At 47.5% G+C, this 16,557-nt stretch overlaps 1 protein-coding gene across 1 annotated transcript in view; it reads right to left on the bottom strand.

Annotated features, from left to right (window-relative positions):
- Nucleotides 1-10,106, bottom strand: part of B4GALT5 (beta-1,4-galactosyltransferase 5) — a 75,097-nt gene extending 64,991 nt beyond the window's left edge. Inside the window, exon 1 of the mRNA XM_023251116.2 lies at nt 9,844-10,106. Coding sequence (XP_023106884.1) covers nt 9,844-9,958 — 115 coding nt within the window. The 5' untranslated portion in view covers nt 9,959-10,106. The remainder of the gene's footprint in view (nt 1-9,843) is intronic.
- Nucleotides 10,107-16,557: the final 6,451 nt, after the last annotated feature.

The following is a 16,557-nucleotide window of genomic DNA, read 5'->3' as shown; positions in this document are numbered from 1 at the left end:
GAGTTTCTGCTTGAGGTGATGACATTTTTGGAAACGGTGATGGGTGCAAAACTTGTGAAGGTAACGAAAGCCACAGAATTACACATTTAAATTACTAAAATACAAGGCAAGCTTTATGATATGTATTTTTCTACCCCAAAGAAAACAAGTACAAAGTAGTTTGGGGCAAAATGAATGCAAAGCCACTTCAAAACCAGGATTAACAGAAGAAGCAGTCCTTCCCCAGAGTGAATGCAATCCCACAATGAAAGGCTGATTTACGCAGACAACAGTTTGTTCATTCATGATATCAAATGCTGAAGTGCATACAACGTGCCAGGCACTATCCTAGACCCCCCAAAAAATCACAATCCAGAAAACTTCCCGATCAGGACTCTACAGATTATGACGATATGGATAAAGTGAGTTTTTGTTAACAAGTTAAAAGATTAAATGCTTTTACTTAAAATACACAGTTTCATAATAAGTACATCAAAACTCCTAAAACCAGTCTGTTACCATCTTTGGCCCACGTGGTTTAATTGAAGTTGCCAATTTGTCACTTTCTAAACTGGAATAAAGGACCTACCTTTCTTTCTTTCTTTCTTTCTTTCTTTCTTTCTTTCTTTCTTTCTTTCTTTCTTTCTTTCTTTCTTTTCTTTCAACAACCCAAACATGATCACAGCGCAGCATTTAAGAAAATACTATTTTCTGACCTTCACAAGCCAAAGGGCTACGAGTCGGAAAATATATACATCACGATCCTGAGTATAATTTAGGCGTGGTGCCTAAAAGCAGAACTCCTCAAGATGGGATAATTAGCAGTTCAATGAGGGAAACAAACAAACAAACAAACAAACAAAAACTCTTGTTTTCCCATCTTTCCAAGCGCATGGTTGTTCAGCAATGAGAACTAAGCAAAAGGTTTAAATGACTATGAATCATAGTTTTGGAACCACCCGGAGGGTGAAGAAAACAGTTCCCCCTTTATGATATTTAAATGTTTTACAGCTCTTTAATAAAAAATAATACACAGTCGTGCTCACTAGCATCGCCTAGATTAATTTAAGTTTTAAAGCACAACACTGAGCTGTCCTACGACCCACGCCTGCTGGTACCTGACGCTCCCCAGCATTTTCATCACCATAATTAGGCCACTAATCGCCTCAGAGAACTGTTCATAATTGATGACGGTAACTAAGGGAACTCAGAAACAACGACCAGGTTGCCTTCTAGTCGCTGCAAAGTACCTGGGTATCTGTAACCTGGGAAGGAGCAGGAACAATGCCTACCGTCTACTAATTGCTTACTCAAAGCAGCAAAGGGAGGGGAGGGAGGGACACTGGAGAAGAGACAGCACTTTAAATGATTCAGGGTGACTCCTGTGCCTGGGAAAACACTGAATTCAGGGGACCGGCAGGAGGTATGAATGTTCTTCAGGATAAAGCCACAACATAAAAAAGAATTTACTGGGTCAAAATGTAATATTCATTTTCATTTAGCATCCAATTACCTAGAGGACGGAGGACCGAGCAGGAGCTAATGAGTCCGGGGCTATCTCACGCTTGAAAGCAAAAGTGTGATACTAGGGAAAGGACTGATTTAGCAGATTAAAACTTAAAAGGATTTCCCCAAGGACAAAAAAAAAAAAAAAAAAAAAAAAAAAAAGAGCGGGGGGGGGGGGGGCGGGGAGGTTTTAACATCCCCAAGATATTCCCCATAAAATTCTTTTTAGTTTTTTCCCTTGCCCAAGACAACACACAATTTTTTTTCCTTGTCATAGTAATTTCAAAGATACAGACTTGAGTGCAAAAATTCTTCTTTTTAGGGCAAAAACTGTCCGAACACAACAGCACTGCACACAGTGAACTTCTCCATCACCCCAAAGGGGGAACCTGCGCAAACACTTCGCCACCCCAGCAGTGCCACAGAAGCCACGGCTCAGCACTTCACCGAGGGTTAAGCAAGCGGGAAACCCAAATTTTAAAAGATGGGTGCCTTTACGCCACACAAGCCATTATTCCTTCTTCCACATCAGGGTGCCATCCACACTCGCCCAGAATCCTGTAACCTCAGATCTGACAGCATCCCTAGAATCTGTACCACCATCCGTGCCCTCAGTTTACAGACGTGAAGACTGAATAACGCTTCCTGTCTAGTCACTGGTGATGCCCCACTAGAGCCGCGGTCCTTCCAGCTCCGTGTGGTGCTAGCATCAGACCCTGGAGGACGTCTCCCACTTACAAATAATCGTTACAAACCTAGGGAGCTTGGTGTCAAGCTCTGTGCTAAGCCCTTTTACATACATGCTCTACTTAACTCCCACCACAACCATGAGAAAGATAGTATCTTCCACTTGGTAGATAAGAAAATTGAAAATAATTTGCCCGGGGGACCTGGCTGGCTCATTGCATAGAGCTTGTGACTCTTGATCTCAGGACTGTGAGTTAGAGCCCCGCTCTGAGCATGGAGGGAAAGGAGGGAAGGGAGGGAGGGAAGGAGGGAGGGAGGGGAGAGGAGGGGAGGAGAGGGAGGGAGGGAGGGAAGAAACAATGTACACATTCAGTGTGTTGATTCAAAACCTAGGTCTGGCTGACTTCTAAGCTAATGTTCAGTCCTATTCTCCAGTCCTTACCATGGCTACAGGGTCCTACACAGCCTGACCCCTCCTACATTTCTGAATTCATCTCCTACCACTCTCCTATCACTTAAAAAATCCAGTCGGGCCCCCCAGGTGGCTCAGTCAGTTGGGCATCTGACTTCGGCTCAGGTCATGATCTCGCGGTCTGTGAGTTCGAGCCCCACGTTGGGCTCTGTGCGGACAGCTCGGAGCCTGGAGCCTGCTTGGGATTCTGTGTCTCCCTCTCTCTCTGCCCCTCCCCCGCTCATGTTCTGTCTCTCTCTGTCAAAAATAATTTTTTTTTTTTTAAATCCAGTCAACCTTCACTCAAACTCATCCCTGCCTCAAGGCTTTTATACGTGCTGGGTGCCCCCATCCCTACCCCGACCACCACCCCCAAACCTGTCAACGATTCATTCTACCCCTCCAAGACAAGTATCACCTCTTCAACAAGGCTTTCCCTAACCACTCAATCTAAAATAGACACTCAGGGGGCACCTGGGTGGCTCAGTCAGTTAAGTGCCTCTTGATCTTGGCTCAGGTCATGATCTCAGGTCGGCAGGATGGAGTCCCACGTTGGGCTCTGTTGGGCTCTGCACGGATAGTGTGGGGACTGCTCGGGATTCGCTCTCTCCCTTCTCTCTGCCCCTCCCCCCACGCGTGGGTGTTCTCTCTTTCAAAATAGCTAAACTTAAAAAAATAAATAAAATACAACAGATACTCCGTCACTCCTACAGCTATCTGAAATCTTCTTGTACATTGGTTGTCTCCTTATTAGGATAAAAGCACCACAAGGGCAAGAACCTCTCACTGAAATAAAAGCGCCAAGATGGCAAAACGTTCTGCCTTATTCATTTCTAGACTACCCAATACCCAAAAGAGCATCAGACCAGAGGAGGCTCTCAAAGGAACCACCGGTTGCATAAAGCAATGAATGCCTTTATTCTACTTCTCCCTAGTTGTTTCTTGTGATTAATCTTATCTTTTCAACCATCCTGCATGTGCCTCAGGGATATCTTATAATTCTCACTTTGGGCAAGTTAATGACTCAACTTGGGCTTATACAATCATCTAGAAAGTGAAAGCAGTCGGTCTGGAATTCAGGGGTGCCTGGGTGGCTCAGCTGGAGGAGCATCTGACTCTTGATTTCGGCGCAGGTCATGATGCCAGGGTCGTGGGATCAAGCCTTGTGTGGATCCACACTCAGCGTGGAGGCTGCTGGGGATTCTCTCTCCCTCCCTCTGTCCCTCTATCCCTCTCAAGCGTGCGCACACTCTCTCTAAAATAAAACATCTTTTGTATTTAAAAATGTTTAAAAAGAAGCTTAGAATTCAAATATCTCCCACAGCTGGTAACATAACAAGGTAGATACTGAAATACTCATTATTGACCCATGGATCTTACATCCCTTTCATTTTCTCACATATTTCTACAAAAATACACCTACTGTGCAAAGGCAAGCACGCTTACTTAGCTGGCATTAGAAACTAAGGAATAACTGGGGCGCCTGGGGGGCTCAGCCAGTTAAGCGGCGACTTCGGCTCAGGTTATGATCTCACGGTCCGTGAGTGCGAGCCCCGCGTCGGGCTCTGTGCTGACAGCGCGGAGCCTCCTTGGGATTCTCTGTCTCCCTCTCTCTCTGCCCCTCCCCCATTCATGCTCCCTCTCAAAAATAAACACTAAAAAAAACAAAGAAGAAAGAAAGAAACTAAGGAACAACTACCCTTACACTAGTAGCATACGCAGGCCCGCCTCTTCTCAAGAGGGCTCCATTCGCCTCTTCCAAGCCACACCCAACCTGTCTGCTTCTGATTATCCTTTATCTTGACCAGTGTTAAGCTCCAGTTTTCTCTACTTCTTTGACAGGCCTCAGCAGCATCACATTCTTTTACTTCTTGCCTGCTAAAGTTTTGTTTGCTTTAGATGGTTGGATGTGTCCAACAGATCTCCTAGGATCAAAAAAAGCTCCAAAATTAGAGCAGTCAGTTACATTTTGGCTTCTATGGTTTGGAATTTCTACTCTCCTGAAGAGTTCCAAAGAGTCTTAGCAACACAGAGACCTTCCTTCCTGGTAATGTATTATATGCTGCTCCCACTGGCCTGTCAAGCTTGGGGTGGGGGTGGGGGGATGTCAGGATTGGGGCGGGACCATCTACTGGCTACAGTATCAAAGGCCTGGAACCGTATCTGATACCGTGTGAACGGCTGCTTCTAAAGATTGTCCAAGATGAGCATATTTTCACTGTTAAAGACATTTCATCTCCAAACCCAGACCTTGTTTCCAACACAGCAAAATGCTGCAGGGGAGACATGAAACATCGCCAAAGTCCTGGTCAAAAATGTGCTGTTCAGTTTTATAACTTCAACCTGTTCCCTAAAGATGGTTTCCTTCTAAGACAACTGACCGGGCTCAAAGAAAATATTTGAGTGAGTTGAGTGTGAAACTGAGCATGAGGGGGTGGCGATCTTTAACAGGATGAAGTTTTTTTACTTTTTTTAAAAAAAATAACCCACATTCCACCATATGTATATCACTCCACAAAAGCTCAAGCACTACATGCACTGTGGCATTTAGGGGGCATTTTCACACAGGGTACAAAAAAAAAAAACCCACAAAAAAACGAGGCTGTTTTCAAACCAACCTGGGGATTCTGAAATTTTCCTATGGTTATTAGAAAAAGTTGCACTTGACTACATAAAACATGTATCTTATCTAAAATCTTAGGCCCAATATTTGTACAGAATATGAATGAATTATCAACTTTCTGTATGTGAGAACATCTCATTAAAAGTTGGTTAAGATGGGGGCGCCTGGGTGGCGCAGTTGGTTAAGCGTCCGACTTCGGCTCAGGTCATGATCTCACGGTCCATGAGTTCGAGCCCCGCGTCGGGCTCTGTGCTGACAGCTCAGAGCCCGGAGCCTGTTTCGGATTCTGTGTCTCCCTCTCTCTGACCCTCCCCCGTTCATGCTCTGTCTCTCTCTGTCTCAAAAATAAATAAACGTTAAAAAAAAAATTAAAAAAAAAAGTTGGTTAAGATGAAGTTCTGGTTTTTCAAACAGCTTTGGGGTTTTGTCAAGTATAAGATCAGAGAGAATCAAGTGACTTGCTCAAGGTCATTTGGTCAAATCAGGTGGGATTAGCATTACTGATTCCTGCCTTCCAAAAGCCAACCAAAAATCAAACTTTTCTTGGAACTAAGCAAGCCAAAAGGGAAAAATCATTCCCCATTTCCTCTCCTCGGTAATCCAAGGACAAAAGAAAAATTAGTTTCAATGGCAGAACTTCAATTAATAAAGTTTCGTCAATACATAGATTATTACCTCCAACCATGCACGGCACCTCTCTCAAAATTAGTAACTATTTTACCAATTTGCAAAGGTCAGTAACCTCTATACAACCTTCCCATCTAACAGCCCCATAAACTTACTAAGATGCTTTTAAACCAGCCTATGTACATCTATATATAGTTCACTTCTCTTATCTTCTATAAGATCTGGTCAGACTGCAATATATAGATGTACTCTGAGCTGTTAGATTTTTTTTTCTTGAAGTTAAAGGATCATAAATAAGTTCAAAGTTTTCTTCAGAACTCTGAAAGGAATAGGGATATTTCACTAGGACGGGTGAAGCAGCGATTAAATACACGGGAATCGGTCAGGCTGGGGCTGGGGCAGGGCTAGAGAGGCTCCTACACATTTTTATCACCAGATCAGCTGCTGCTTCAGACATTTCAAACCCACCACCTTCATCACATTTTCTGCCCCATCCTTTTCATTTCTACTTTCAACCTGCTGATGTAAAACACTACCTCTGAATTAATAACAAAAATGTAATATGCAGTGAAGCCATATTTTGAAATCACTAACTGGACTGGGATAGGGGTATTAAAGCAGCTGGGAACTCTTTGTACTTAGTACAAGCACAGTGTACTCATATCTAGCAAGCAACAGTCCTCACATCCAATTTTCCGAGTCGAATGGTGCCATTACCCCTATTTCAGATGACCCTCAAGTCCAGGATATTGCCCTTTGCTCTCGGACGATAGGTCACCAATATTAAAAGCTGGCATGAGAACTCAAAAATACTAAGTTAGTGGGCAGGCTAAAATTGTGGCTGGATTCTATCATATGTGAACAACTTTAAAATATTTATAACTAACATTAATTTTCTCCTACCTCAATTTCAATTCAAGTCTACTTATTTCTGAATATAGTTGTAACACACTTTTTGGACTGATGATTTCTCTGTAGGCCTTTGAGCAAAACGTGATCACTGGGTATATAAAGCAAATCAAAAGCAGGACTGGAAAAAATTAAACCCGGAAGGAAATGTAAGTCACTAACACTTTCCATTATGCCAGAAGTGAGAAATGTCATTATTTGGAAATGAATCAGGTTAAGCTATTATCACACTGCCAACACACAACTGTTTTTGACCTGCAAAAACAGAAATTTCGTATGGTTCAACCTAATGTTATTTTCTAAGCTCATTTTGATAACTGTCTCAAATTAAAGTGTTGACAACCCAAGGCACATAAAACCTTCTATTTCTCTAGATTGCCTTAACCTTTGGAAAGATTTGCCACCCCACTGTCCAAAGCTGGCCATTTGAGAAATTAAGTGTATTAACAGGAAAGCCAAGATTTAAAAAACAAAACAAAACAAAAACAAAAACGAGACCAAAAATCCCACCAAACAGCTGAGTATAACTGTGCCTACAAGAACCCTAAAGCCATTCCACATCTTTTGTGCAGTTCACATTCTCCACTAACAGAAGTTGAATCCTGAGAAGATCGGCCCTTTAGAAGACTTCCATTTAAGGAAAAACTAGTGAAAATGTAAGTGCACCGCATCTTTTTCAGTTTTCAATGATACAGGAATCTAAGCATGGTAAATGTTCATCATTTTACACTGGGGTTCCACTGACCTAAAAATTTATTGTTGAGGAATTCTAACTGAGTTGGTGAGTTCTGCTGGAGAATGTGCCTTCTAACCTTTCTAATCTCAAGGGTGATCACCATCCCAGTGGGATTATTCTGCTATTTGGATATGGTTGATTTATGTACAAACAACAGAAATAACCTGTCACGGAAAGCGGTTATGGCTGCAAGAATACATCTAGGTCTAAATCTAACATCTCACACCCATTGTTAGTAAGTCTAATAACTAATATGCTAATGACCTCTTTTCGCAATTAATTCCACTAATTACTCACCTGTTCTCATTCTGCCAAAATTCCTCTCTCCTAATCTGATCCATCAGACCACATACTATACTCTCCCAGAGGGATGTTTTTTCCCTAAGATACTTCATAAACTGTTAGGACAATCAGATGGTGCCTGTTCTATCTTTCCAGGTTTCATTTATAGTATACAGCATCAATATTAACCAGCAAGTGAAATACGCTCTTAAAAAAAAAAAAAAAAATCAGGAGAGAATCTCCTGCTCTATCTGGAAATTTCTCTATTCAGCTAGTTCAGTGTTGACAGGTCAACAGAGAATGGCACTAGGCATTACTACAGTCCTAAAGGGCATGCCCCTATAGTGAACCCATCAACCCTTTCCTAACATCCAAATGACCCAGACTTTTTATAGCAGAATCTACTCTCCTTGCCCCAGCCCCAACAGCATCTTCTGGTCATTTTTCACCCTGAACTAAAGTTTTCTCTGGAGCGTGTGGTGACACCCTGTCAGTCAAATACATTCTTTAAACCTTCCATCTACTCCCTTCTTTCTCCAAAGTTGCATGTAACTGCTTTTTAAAAAAACACGTACAAAAACTCCCTGTGCATCGTAAGTGCTTTAAAAAAGAATGTATCTACTTCCATCCTTAAAACCCTATGAGGCTAGATTTAGTACTCCCATTTTACAGAGGAGAAAAGCTGAGGCTCAGGAACTTGCCCAAGGTCATAAAGGGCAGGGATTTGAATTCGAGTCCGACCTCGGTGTCCTCTGACCTTAACCCTCATGCTGTATTTCCTTCCAATCTCCTTCTTCATGTCCTTTATGTCTGTCTGCTCTGTGGTCTTACAAAGTCTATGCTTGGGCAGTGTTCAGTTTCTCCTGGGGCTGTCTTGCCTTTAAAGGACATGCCTTCCAGAAGAATGAGTACCCATTCCATTTTTTCTCCATGCTCCTCCTTCCCACCTGGCACCATTTCCCCCAAGGCTCTTATCACATCTCCTCCTCTAGGGCCAATTTACGTGTCCTCTCGGTCCCTGAGCAGGCACCACAGGATACTGAAGGGCCACCTTCTACCCTCAAGGCTACGAGAGACAAGTAAAAGGGTGGAAGGGTCCAGACAGCCCCTCTGCCTAAGTCTTCATTGAGGAAGAAACTGCGGCCGAGGACCGGAGGGGGGGGCGGGGGGGAGAATTTGGGGAAGGAAAAGAGGTACGGGGCGGAGTAACAAGGGTGTGCCCTTGGGGGTGGGGGGTGGGAAGATGGAGACGGGGAGGAGGCGTGGGACGCTCAGGGTTTAACAGATTGAATGGGAGGGGGGGTGGACCGCCATAAGGTGGGGGGGGGGGGTGCCACCCGGAAAGGAAAGGGGCCACTTGGAGGAGGAGAATGTGTGCGCTGGGGAGGAGAACCTGGAGGTGGATATAACAGGAAAGTGGAGGGAAGAAAGGGTAGGGAGGAGGAGCAGGAAACGGTGGACTCACCCGAGAGGAGAGAGGGGAAGGATGGATGGGAACCGGGAAGGTGGGGCGCCTCCAGACCCCACCACCGAGGCTCGGCGAGGAGGGGCGGGAGGGCCGAAAGGGTTCGGGGTCCGCGGAATGCCGGGAACCGGGGCCTCGGGAGACCCCGGGGGAGGAGGAGCGGGAGTTCTCGAGCCGAGCGGCGGGAAGGGGGGGGCTCGAGGGAGGCAAGGGCGGGAAAGGGGGCGTCCCGGCCCGGGGGCTGGGGGCGAAGGTATCTTCGGGCTCGCCAGGGGATGGAGTAAGGAGGGCCGGGGGTGCGCGGGAGGCAGGCGGGAGCAGTGGGTTCCGGGGCCCGTCGGGGTGCAGAGGGCGGGAACGTCCTGGCGTCCCCCGAAGGCCGGGCGTGGGGTCTCCCGAGGGTCGGGCCGGGGTCCCCGCAATCTTCCGCGGCCAGGCTCCGGGCGGCCTCCGGCCGGGGTCTTCCAAGGGTCGGCGCGCCGTCAGGGTGGGGCGAGGGGTTCCCGAGATTTTCCCCCGCTCCCCGAGGCCGGAGCGGCGCCTCCCCCCCCCCCCAGGACCCCAGGCTTCCTTCCTACCTATGCCGGGCGCCACATAGACGAAGTAGAGCAGGGAGGACGACAGCGAGAAGAAGAAGAGTGCGGCGAGCAGCGAGCGGCGCGGCAGCCGCAGCAGCCCCCGGCGGACGCGCATTCTGCAGCCGAGCCTGCTCCCGCCGCTCCCCGTCCGCCGCCTCCTGGGCTGCCGCCGCCGCCTGGGCCTCGGCCACCACCTCCCGGGCCTCGCGGGCCGCCGCTCGCCGCCGCCGCCTCGCCGCTCCCAGCCGCCGGCCGCCGCGGGCCGGGCCACATAGAGCGGGCGGGGGCCTGAGCGGCCCGGAGCGAGCGCAGCGGCGGAGACGGGGCGGGGCGGGCCGCGGGAGGCGGGCCGGGGGCGGGGCCAGCGCCGCCGGGCACCGTCGCAAAAGACCGGCGCGCGCTCCCTCGCCGCCCGACCCCCCGGTTCGGCTCCCGCGGCGGAGCGGCGGCCCGCAGGGAACGTCGCTAAATGGCGACAGCCCCTCTCCTGGCGCGGCCACCGCCCAGGCTTTCGGGGAGCGTCGCTCAAGTGCCGGTGGGCTCCGCGCAAGGGCGCCCCTAGCCCGGGAGCCAAGGGGCCGTCTGCAATGTCTGCCGCTGCTGGTCGCCTACTGCGACAGTGGAGCGGGGATTATAGGCATAAGGGCTCGGCATACACCTTCACTCATTCATTCATTAATTCACCTCACCATTTATTAAAAGCCAGACATAGGCCATAGGCCAGACACTGTTGTTGGTGTTGGGCATGCTACAGAGAACAAAACAGACAAAATCTGTCTTCGTGAACTCACGCTCGAAAGCGAGGAGAAAAGGAGACAAATCAGTTCGTAGTATCGGGTACTGATAAATTATATGAACACAATAAAACACGAGAACGTATTGGAGGCAGGCTAGTGTGGTTAAGGAAGGCCTCATTGACCAGGTGACGTGGGATGAGACATAAAAGGCTGAACAGCAGGCACAAAGGCCCTGAGGTCAGAAAGCCTCCTCTGTCCCCAGGTTATCCAAACCCAGGATAAAGGTTAGATCTCTAGGCAGGGTCCACATCCCACAGAATCATAAGGAGTGTAATGATAACAATTATCAACGTGAGGACTTGGGTTGAGAGACGCTGGGCTTTACTTATCTCGTTAAACTGCCCCAGCAGCCCTGCAGTCTGTGCTCTTACTATTGCTATTACACAAATGAGGAAACTGAGGCTCCTAGGGGAAGCAATTCCCCCAAGCCTTGCAGTAAGGGCTCAAATCAAAACTGACCTGTCTCCCAAGGCAGACCTGTGACCACTAGGTGGTAACTTACCTCAACATTACATCTGGCTACTAATTCGCACCCTGCAAGTTGGTATCCTACTCCGTAGGATAGTGTGTGTGACCATAACCAAAAGAATGCTTTAAGATCAGCCCCAGGTCAGAAGAACCAGCCCAGCTTCCAGAGCCTTCCAGCTGAATTGGAGAGGAAAGCGTTCCTGGTGTAGACACATCTCCCAGGAACTGTGAGGCTGTCTTGGAATGCCAAAAGCAATCAGGAGGGATTCTTTGAGAGTCAACAATAATCCCACTTTCTATTCCTAAGGTAATTTATACTTTTTGCAGTGTCTGAGCCTGTAAGTGAGGGCTCTAGAGCCAGACCGTCTAGGTTCCATGGCTCCTATCTCTTCCATTCTTAGCTGAGTGACTTTAGGCAAGTTGCTTAACCTCTCTGTGCCTCTCAGTAAAATGGCGGATATTATTAGTAACAATTGCATCCAGTTGTTGCGAGGATTTGAGTAATCCATGCCAAACCAGGCACGTGGTAAATGCACACAGCTCTCACCTAACCAACACCCCTGGAAAATGGGCTGGGGCAGAAGAAGCTTAAACCACAAAATGTCTCTGCTTTTCTCGGCAGGGAATTTTGACTCGGATTTGGGTTCAAATCTTGGCTTGGTCTCAGCTAGCTGTGTGACCATAAACAAGTCATTTACCCCTCAGATTCTATTCATTGCCTACAAAATGAACCCAGTGTTGCCCACCTCTACAGGGACGTGATTCAGAGTAAGTGAGAGCTGAGTTGAGGCCCTAGACCAGAAATCTCAAACTGGCTGGAATAATCTGACCTGTAACTCCTTTTTGTTTGGCCCACACCACGGCCCCTGCCCCACCATGATCTCGCAGTTTGTGAGTTCAAGCCCCACATAGGGCTCTGGGCTGACAGCTCAGAGCTTGGAACCTACTTCGGATTCTGTGTCTCCCTCCCTCTCTCTCTCTCTCTCTCTCTCTCTCTCTCTGTCCCTTCCCCACTCTCACTCTGTCTCTCTCTCAAAAATAAATAAACATTAAAAAAATGAACAATTGGGGCACCTGGGTGGCTCAGTCGGTTGGGCATCTGCCTTCGGCTCAGGTGGTGACCTCACGCTTCAAGGGTTGGAGCCTGCATCGGGCTCTGCTCTGTCAGCACAGAGCCTCCTTGGGATTCTCTCTCTCCGTCTCTCTCTCTGCCCCTACCCTGCTTGTGCTCTCTCTCTCTTTCTCTCTCTCTCTCTCTCAAAATAAATAAATAAACTTTAAAATTTTTTAAAAGTGAACAATCATACTGTAATATGCTGTAATAGCCAGTACATTCCCAAATTTCCCAAATTTCCCCAATTGTTTAAGGAATGTCTTTTATAGCTGTTATTTTTTTTCAACAGCATCAAATCAAGACTTACAGATTGCATTTGGAATTATTTCCATAGTATGTACTTACTTACCTACAACCGTCTCTGTACCTTTTTTCATCATTTCTCCCAGTATTTTATTTAAAACATTTTTAAACCTATAGGGAAGTTGAGCAAATGATACAGGAAACACCCAGATATTACCATGCAATGTTTTGTTTAACCGAACCAGTGCTGGATCCGTTGGATTTCCATGGGGGGAAAAAAGACTCTTCACTCCTACTTCACACTATCCACAAAATCAATTCAAGATGCATTGTAAATCTAAATGTGAACGATCACAAAAAAGCTTTTAGATGAAAACAAAGACTATCTTCATGTCCTTGACGTGGGCAGAAATGTGTCAGAGGACACAAACACCAACCAGGAGGGAAAATTGTGATAAATGAGGCTGCATTAAAATAAAAAATTCTCTGGGGCGCCTGGGTGGTGCGGTCGGTTAAGTGTCCAACTTCAGCCAGGTCACGATCTCGCGGTCTGTGAGTTTGAGCCCCGCGTCGGGCTCTGGGCTGATGGCTCAGAGCCTGGAGCCTGTTTCCGATTCTGTGTCTCCCTCTCTCTCTGCCCTTCCCCCGTTCATGCTCTGTCTCTCTCGGTCCCAAAAATAAATAAACGTTGAAAAAAAATTTTTTTTAACAAAAAAAAATAAAAAATTCTCATCAAAAGACACCAGTCAGAGAAATGATAGGCAGTACAGTAAAAGAAACAGAAATACATAGCTTATAAAGAACTCATATACAGAATTAAAAAAGATTTTTTTTAATGTTTATTTTTTCAGACACACACACACACACACACACACACACACACACACACATGCAGGGGTGAGTGGGGGAGAGATGGAGACACAGAATCTGAAGCGGGCTCCAGGCTCTGAGCTGTCAGCACAGAGCCGGACGCGGGGCTCGAACTCACAAACCACGAGATCATGACCTGAGCTGAAGTCGGACGGTTAACCGACTGAGCCACCCAGGCGCCCCCAGAATTTTTAAAAAGCCCACAGACGTATAGAAACAAGACTGACAACCAAATAAGGGGTGGGCGGGGGAAGACTTGAACAGGCATTTCATAAAGGAAGGTATCTAAATGGCTAATAAGCATATGAAAAGGTGCTTAAAGCTCTGAAAAAAGCAGAGGAAATCCACACCTCCATAGCGTGTGTGGGCCGCTGGTTCTGAGCAAGGGAGGGACAGCTTACAGCCAAGGCTTGAGGGCGCTTCAAAGGGCAGAGTAGTAGGAAAGTGAGGCTGTCAAGCTGACGGAGAAGGAGGAGCAAAGCCAGGAGGCTGAGCCCTCGGTGCCTCTGTCCCTGTGAGTAGGCCGACGTGTGCACTTCTGACCACGCTGCGGCAGGGAGAAAGAGGGTCCAGCCCCCTTGGATGACACAAAATGGGCTTCAATTAGGAAAAGGCTGGTGGAGACCCAGCCCGCTTGAACCAAATGTCTCTACAATTGGATTCCCTTACCATCCACCCCCACCCTCGCCTGGGTGGGCAAGGAGTTCAGCTGTTCCACTGTGAAAGAGACAGGAAAGCCTCCCTACCCCTGGCCTAGGTTCTGATGACCAATCTTTACCCCTACTACTCCATCTGAAATAACAAAATCTTGGAAAAGATTGGGGGTTTTTTTTCAACTTCTTTCTTTGATATTTTTGGAGCTTGACACTTTTTTAAGTTTATTTCTTTATTTTGAGAGAGAGAAAGGGAGAGCACAGGGGAGGGGCAGAGAGAGAGAGGGAGACAGAGAATCCCAAGCAGGCTTCGCGCCATCAGCGCTGAGCCAGACGCGGGGCTCCATCTCACAAACCGTGAGATCATGGCCTGAACCAAAATCAAGAAATCAGGATTCTAAAGCTTAACAGACTGAGCCACCCAGGCGCCCGCGGGGTATTTGTGTGTGCATGTACGTATGTGTGTGTGTGTGTGTGTGTGTGTGTGTGTGTGTGTGTGTTTCAACCTTCTCATTTCTGAGTTGGGCTTCCAAGTCGCTCAAATACGCATTCATTCATTCATTCATTCATTCATTCATTATTAATCTCCTATTCAGCCGCTCAAACAAGCTCACTGCATTCTGGTCTCTGCTCAAATGTCACCTCTTCTAAGAGACCTTCCCTCTAAAATATCTTCTTCCCCACCCCAGGACTCTGTCTCCCCTTACCCAGCTCTATTTCTCTTCATAGTACTTTTCATTCCCGACATTATATTATACACGTGTGTGTGTGTTCGTTCATTTTCTGCCTCCCCTATCAGAACATAAGCTCTGTGATCTCAGAGATTCTGTTTCATTCTCTGCTACATCCTTGCATCTAGCACGGTGCCCCGCATCCAGCAGGTGCTCAATAACTGTTGGAGGGAAGGTGAAGGAATAGCAGGTGCGCACTAAGCATGATGGGCAGGTATCCAGGGGTTTTTGCAGCCCAGGGGCAGCACTGACAGGAAACTGGGTAACCGGTATGAGGTGTAAGGACAGGACCCCTGGGCTAGCAGTCAGGGGAGCTGTTCTGTGAGATTCTAGATGGTCTTTTTTTTTTTAACATTTTATTTATTTTTGAGAGACAGAGCATGAGCAGGGGAGGGGCAGAGAGAGAGGGAGACACAGAATCCCAAGCAGGCTCCAGGCTCCGAGCTGTCATCACAGAGCCCAATGTGGGGCTCGAACTCACGGACCATGAGATCATGACCCGAGCCGAAGTCGTTCACTCAGCCAACTGAGCCATCCAGGCGCCCCTCTAGATGGTCTTTGAAAGGGAGTTGAGACAGGCTTGCTGCCTGCCTGATTGGAACAGATGCTCAGTCCAAGGACAAGGAAAAGACGAGGGGTGAGGCTGGAGGTGGCTTGACCCCATGGCTCAGCAGGGGCCCCTGAATTGAATCGAAAAGACCTGGAGGCCAGCCAGGCCTGCCTCTTCCTTGTTCTCTCCCTGTGATCTGGGCAAGTCTTTTCACCTCTCTGAACCTCCATTTCCACATCTGGTTCCTTCTTCCAGGGTTTCTGGGAGGATTTGAGATAGTACCTATAAGGTGTCTGGATGTAGCAATACTCAATCACTGTTGGTATTCTCACACTTTTTCCTGTGGGCCATAGGGAGCCCTTGAAGGTTTTGGAGGAGGGGAGTGACCTAAAGAAAGGAAGGCCCCTGGAGAAATCCCAGAAAGCACAAGTTGGCCCTCATGTCTGCTCGTCAACACCTAATTAACAGGCTTGCCCAAAGCAAACACATAAAGAAGAGGCTCCACAGCCTAAAGTAAAAGATACCATGCCCCTCCTACCCCCTCATACTTTACTGGGAAAGATTCCAGGAACCCGCCCTGAGGAAGACATTGCATAATCCGTGGACAATAATCACCAGTAGTGCGATAACATCATACACTTCAAACTATCTCAGGTCAAACTCCCAGAGGCGTGAGCAGATAAATATCATTGACTTGTGCATAACTGCTATGTCCAAGGAGCCCTGGCATTGAGTCCTTCTGACGCCAGGGATGCCTATTGGCCGAGCATCGACTAGGTGGCTCACCCTGGTAAGCTTTAGCCAGGCAGTAGTTAATCAGCCCCTTTCAGAGAAACTGAGGCTCAGAGCAGAAGTGACTATCACTTCCTGCCAGCAGCTCACGGAGCCAGCGCCCTTTGCCACTCTTTTCCCTCTGCTACTCTTTTCCCTCTGCCACTCTTTTCCCTCTGCCGTAATAATGAACAATGTTCTGCAGAGCTGAGGCCCCACCAGCTGACTTCAGAGTGAGGAGGAAACTCCCCTCACCCCATCATGATCAAGAAACAAGGGGCGCCTGGGGGGCTCAGTCAGTTAAGCATCTGACTTCAGTTCAGGTCACAATCTTGCGATTCCTGAGTTCGAGCCCCGCGTCGGGCTCTGTGCTGACAGCTCGGAGCCTGGAGCCTGCGTGGGATTCTGTGTCGCCCTCTCTCTCTGCCCCTCCCCTGCTCGCATACACTTCTCTGCAACATGCTTTCTCTCAACATTATTTTTATAAGACATGTCCACAGTGAAGCATGTAGCTTGA

This window comes from Felis catus, chromosome A3, assembly GCF_018350175.1.
Source record: "Felis catus isolate Fca126 chromosome A3, F.catus_Fca126_mat1.0, whole genome shotgun sequence".
NCBI classification, from domain to species: domain Eukaryota; kingdom Metazoa; phylum Chordata; class Mammalia; order Carnivora; family Felidae; genus Felis; species Felis catus.
This window is presented reverse-complemented; position numbering and strand designations above follow the sequence as displayed.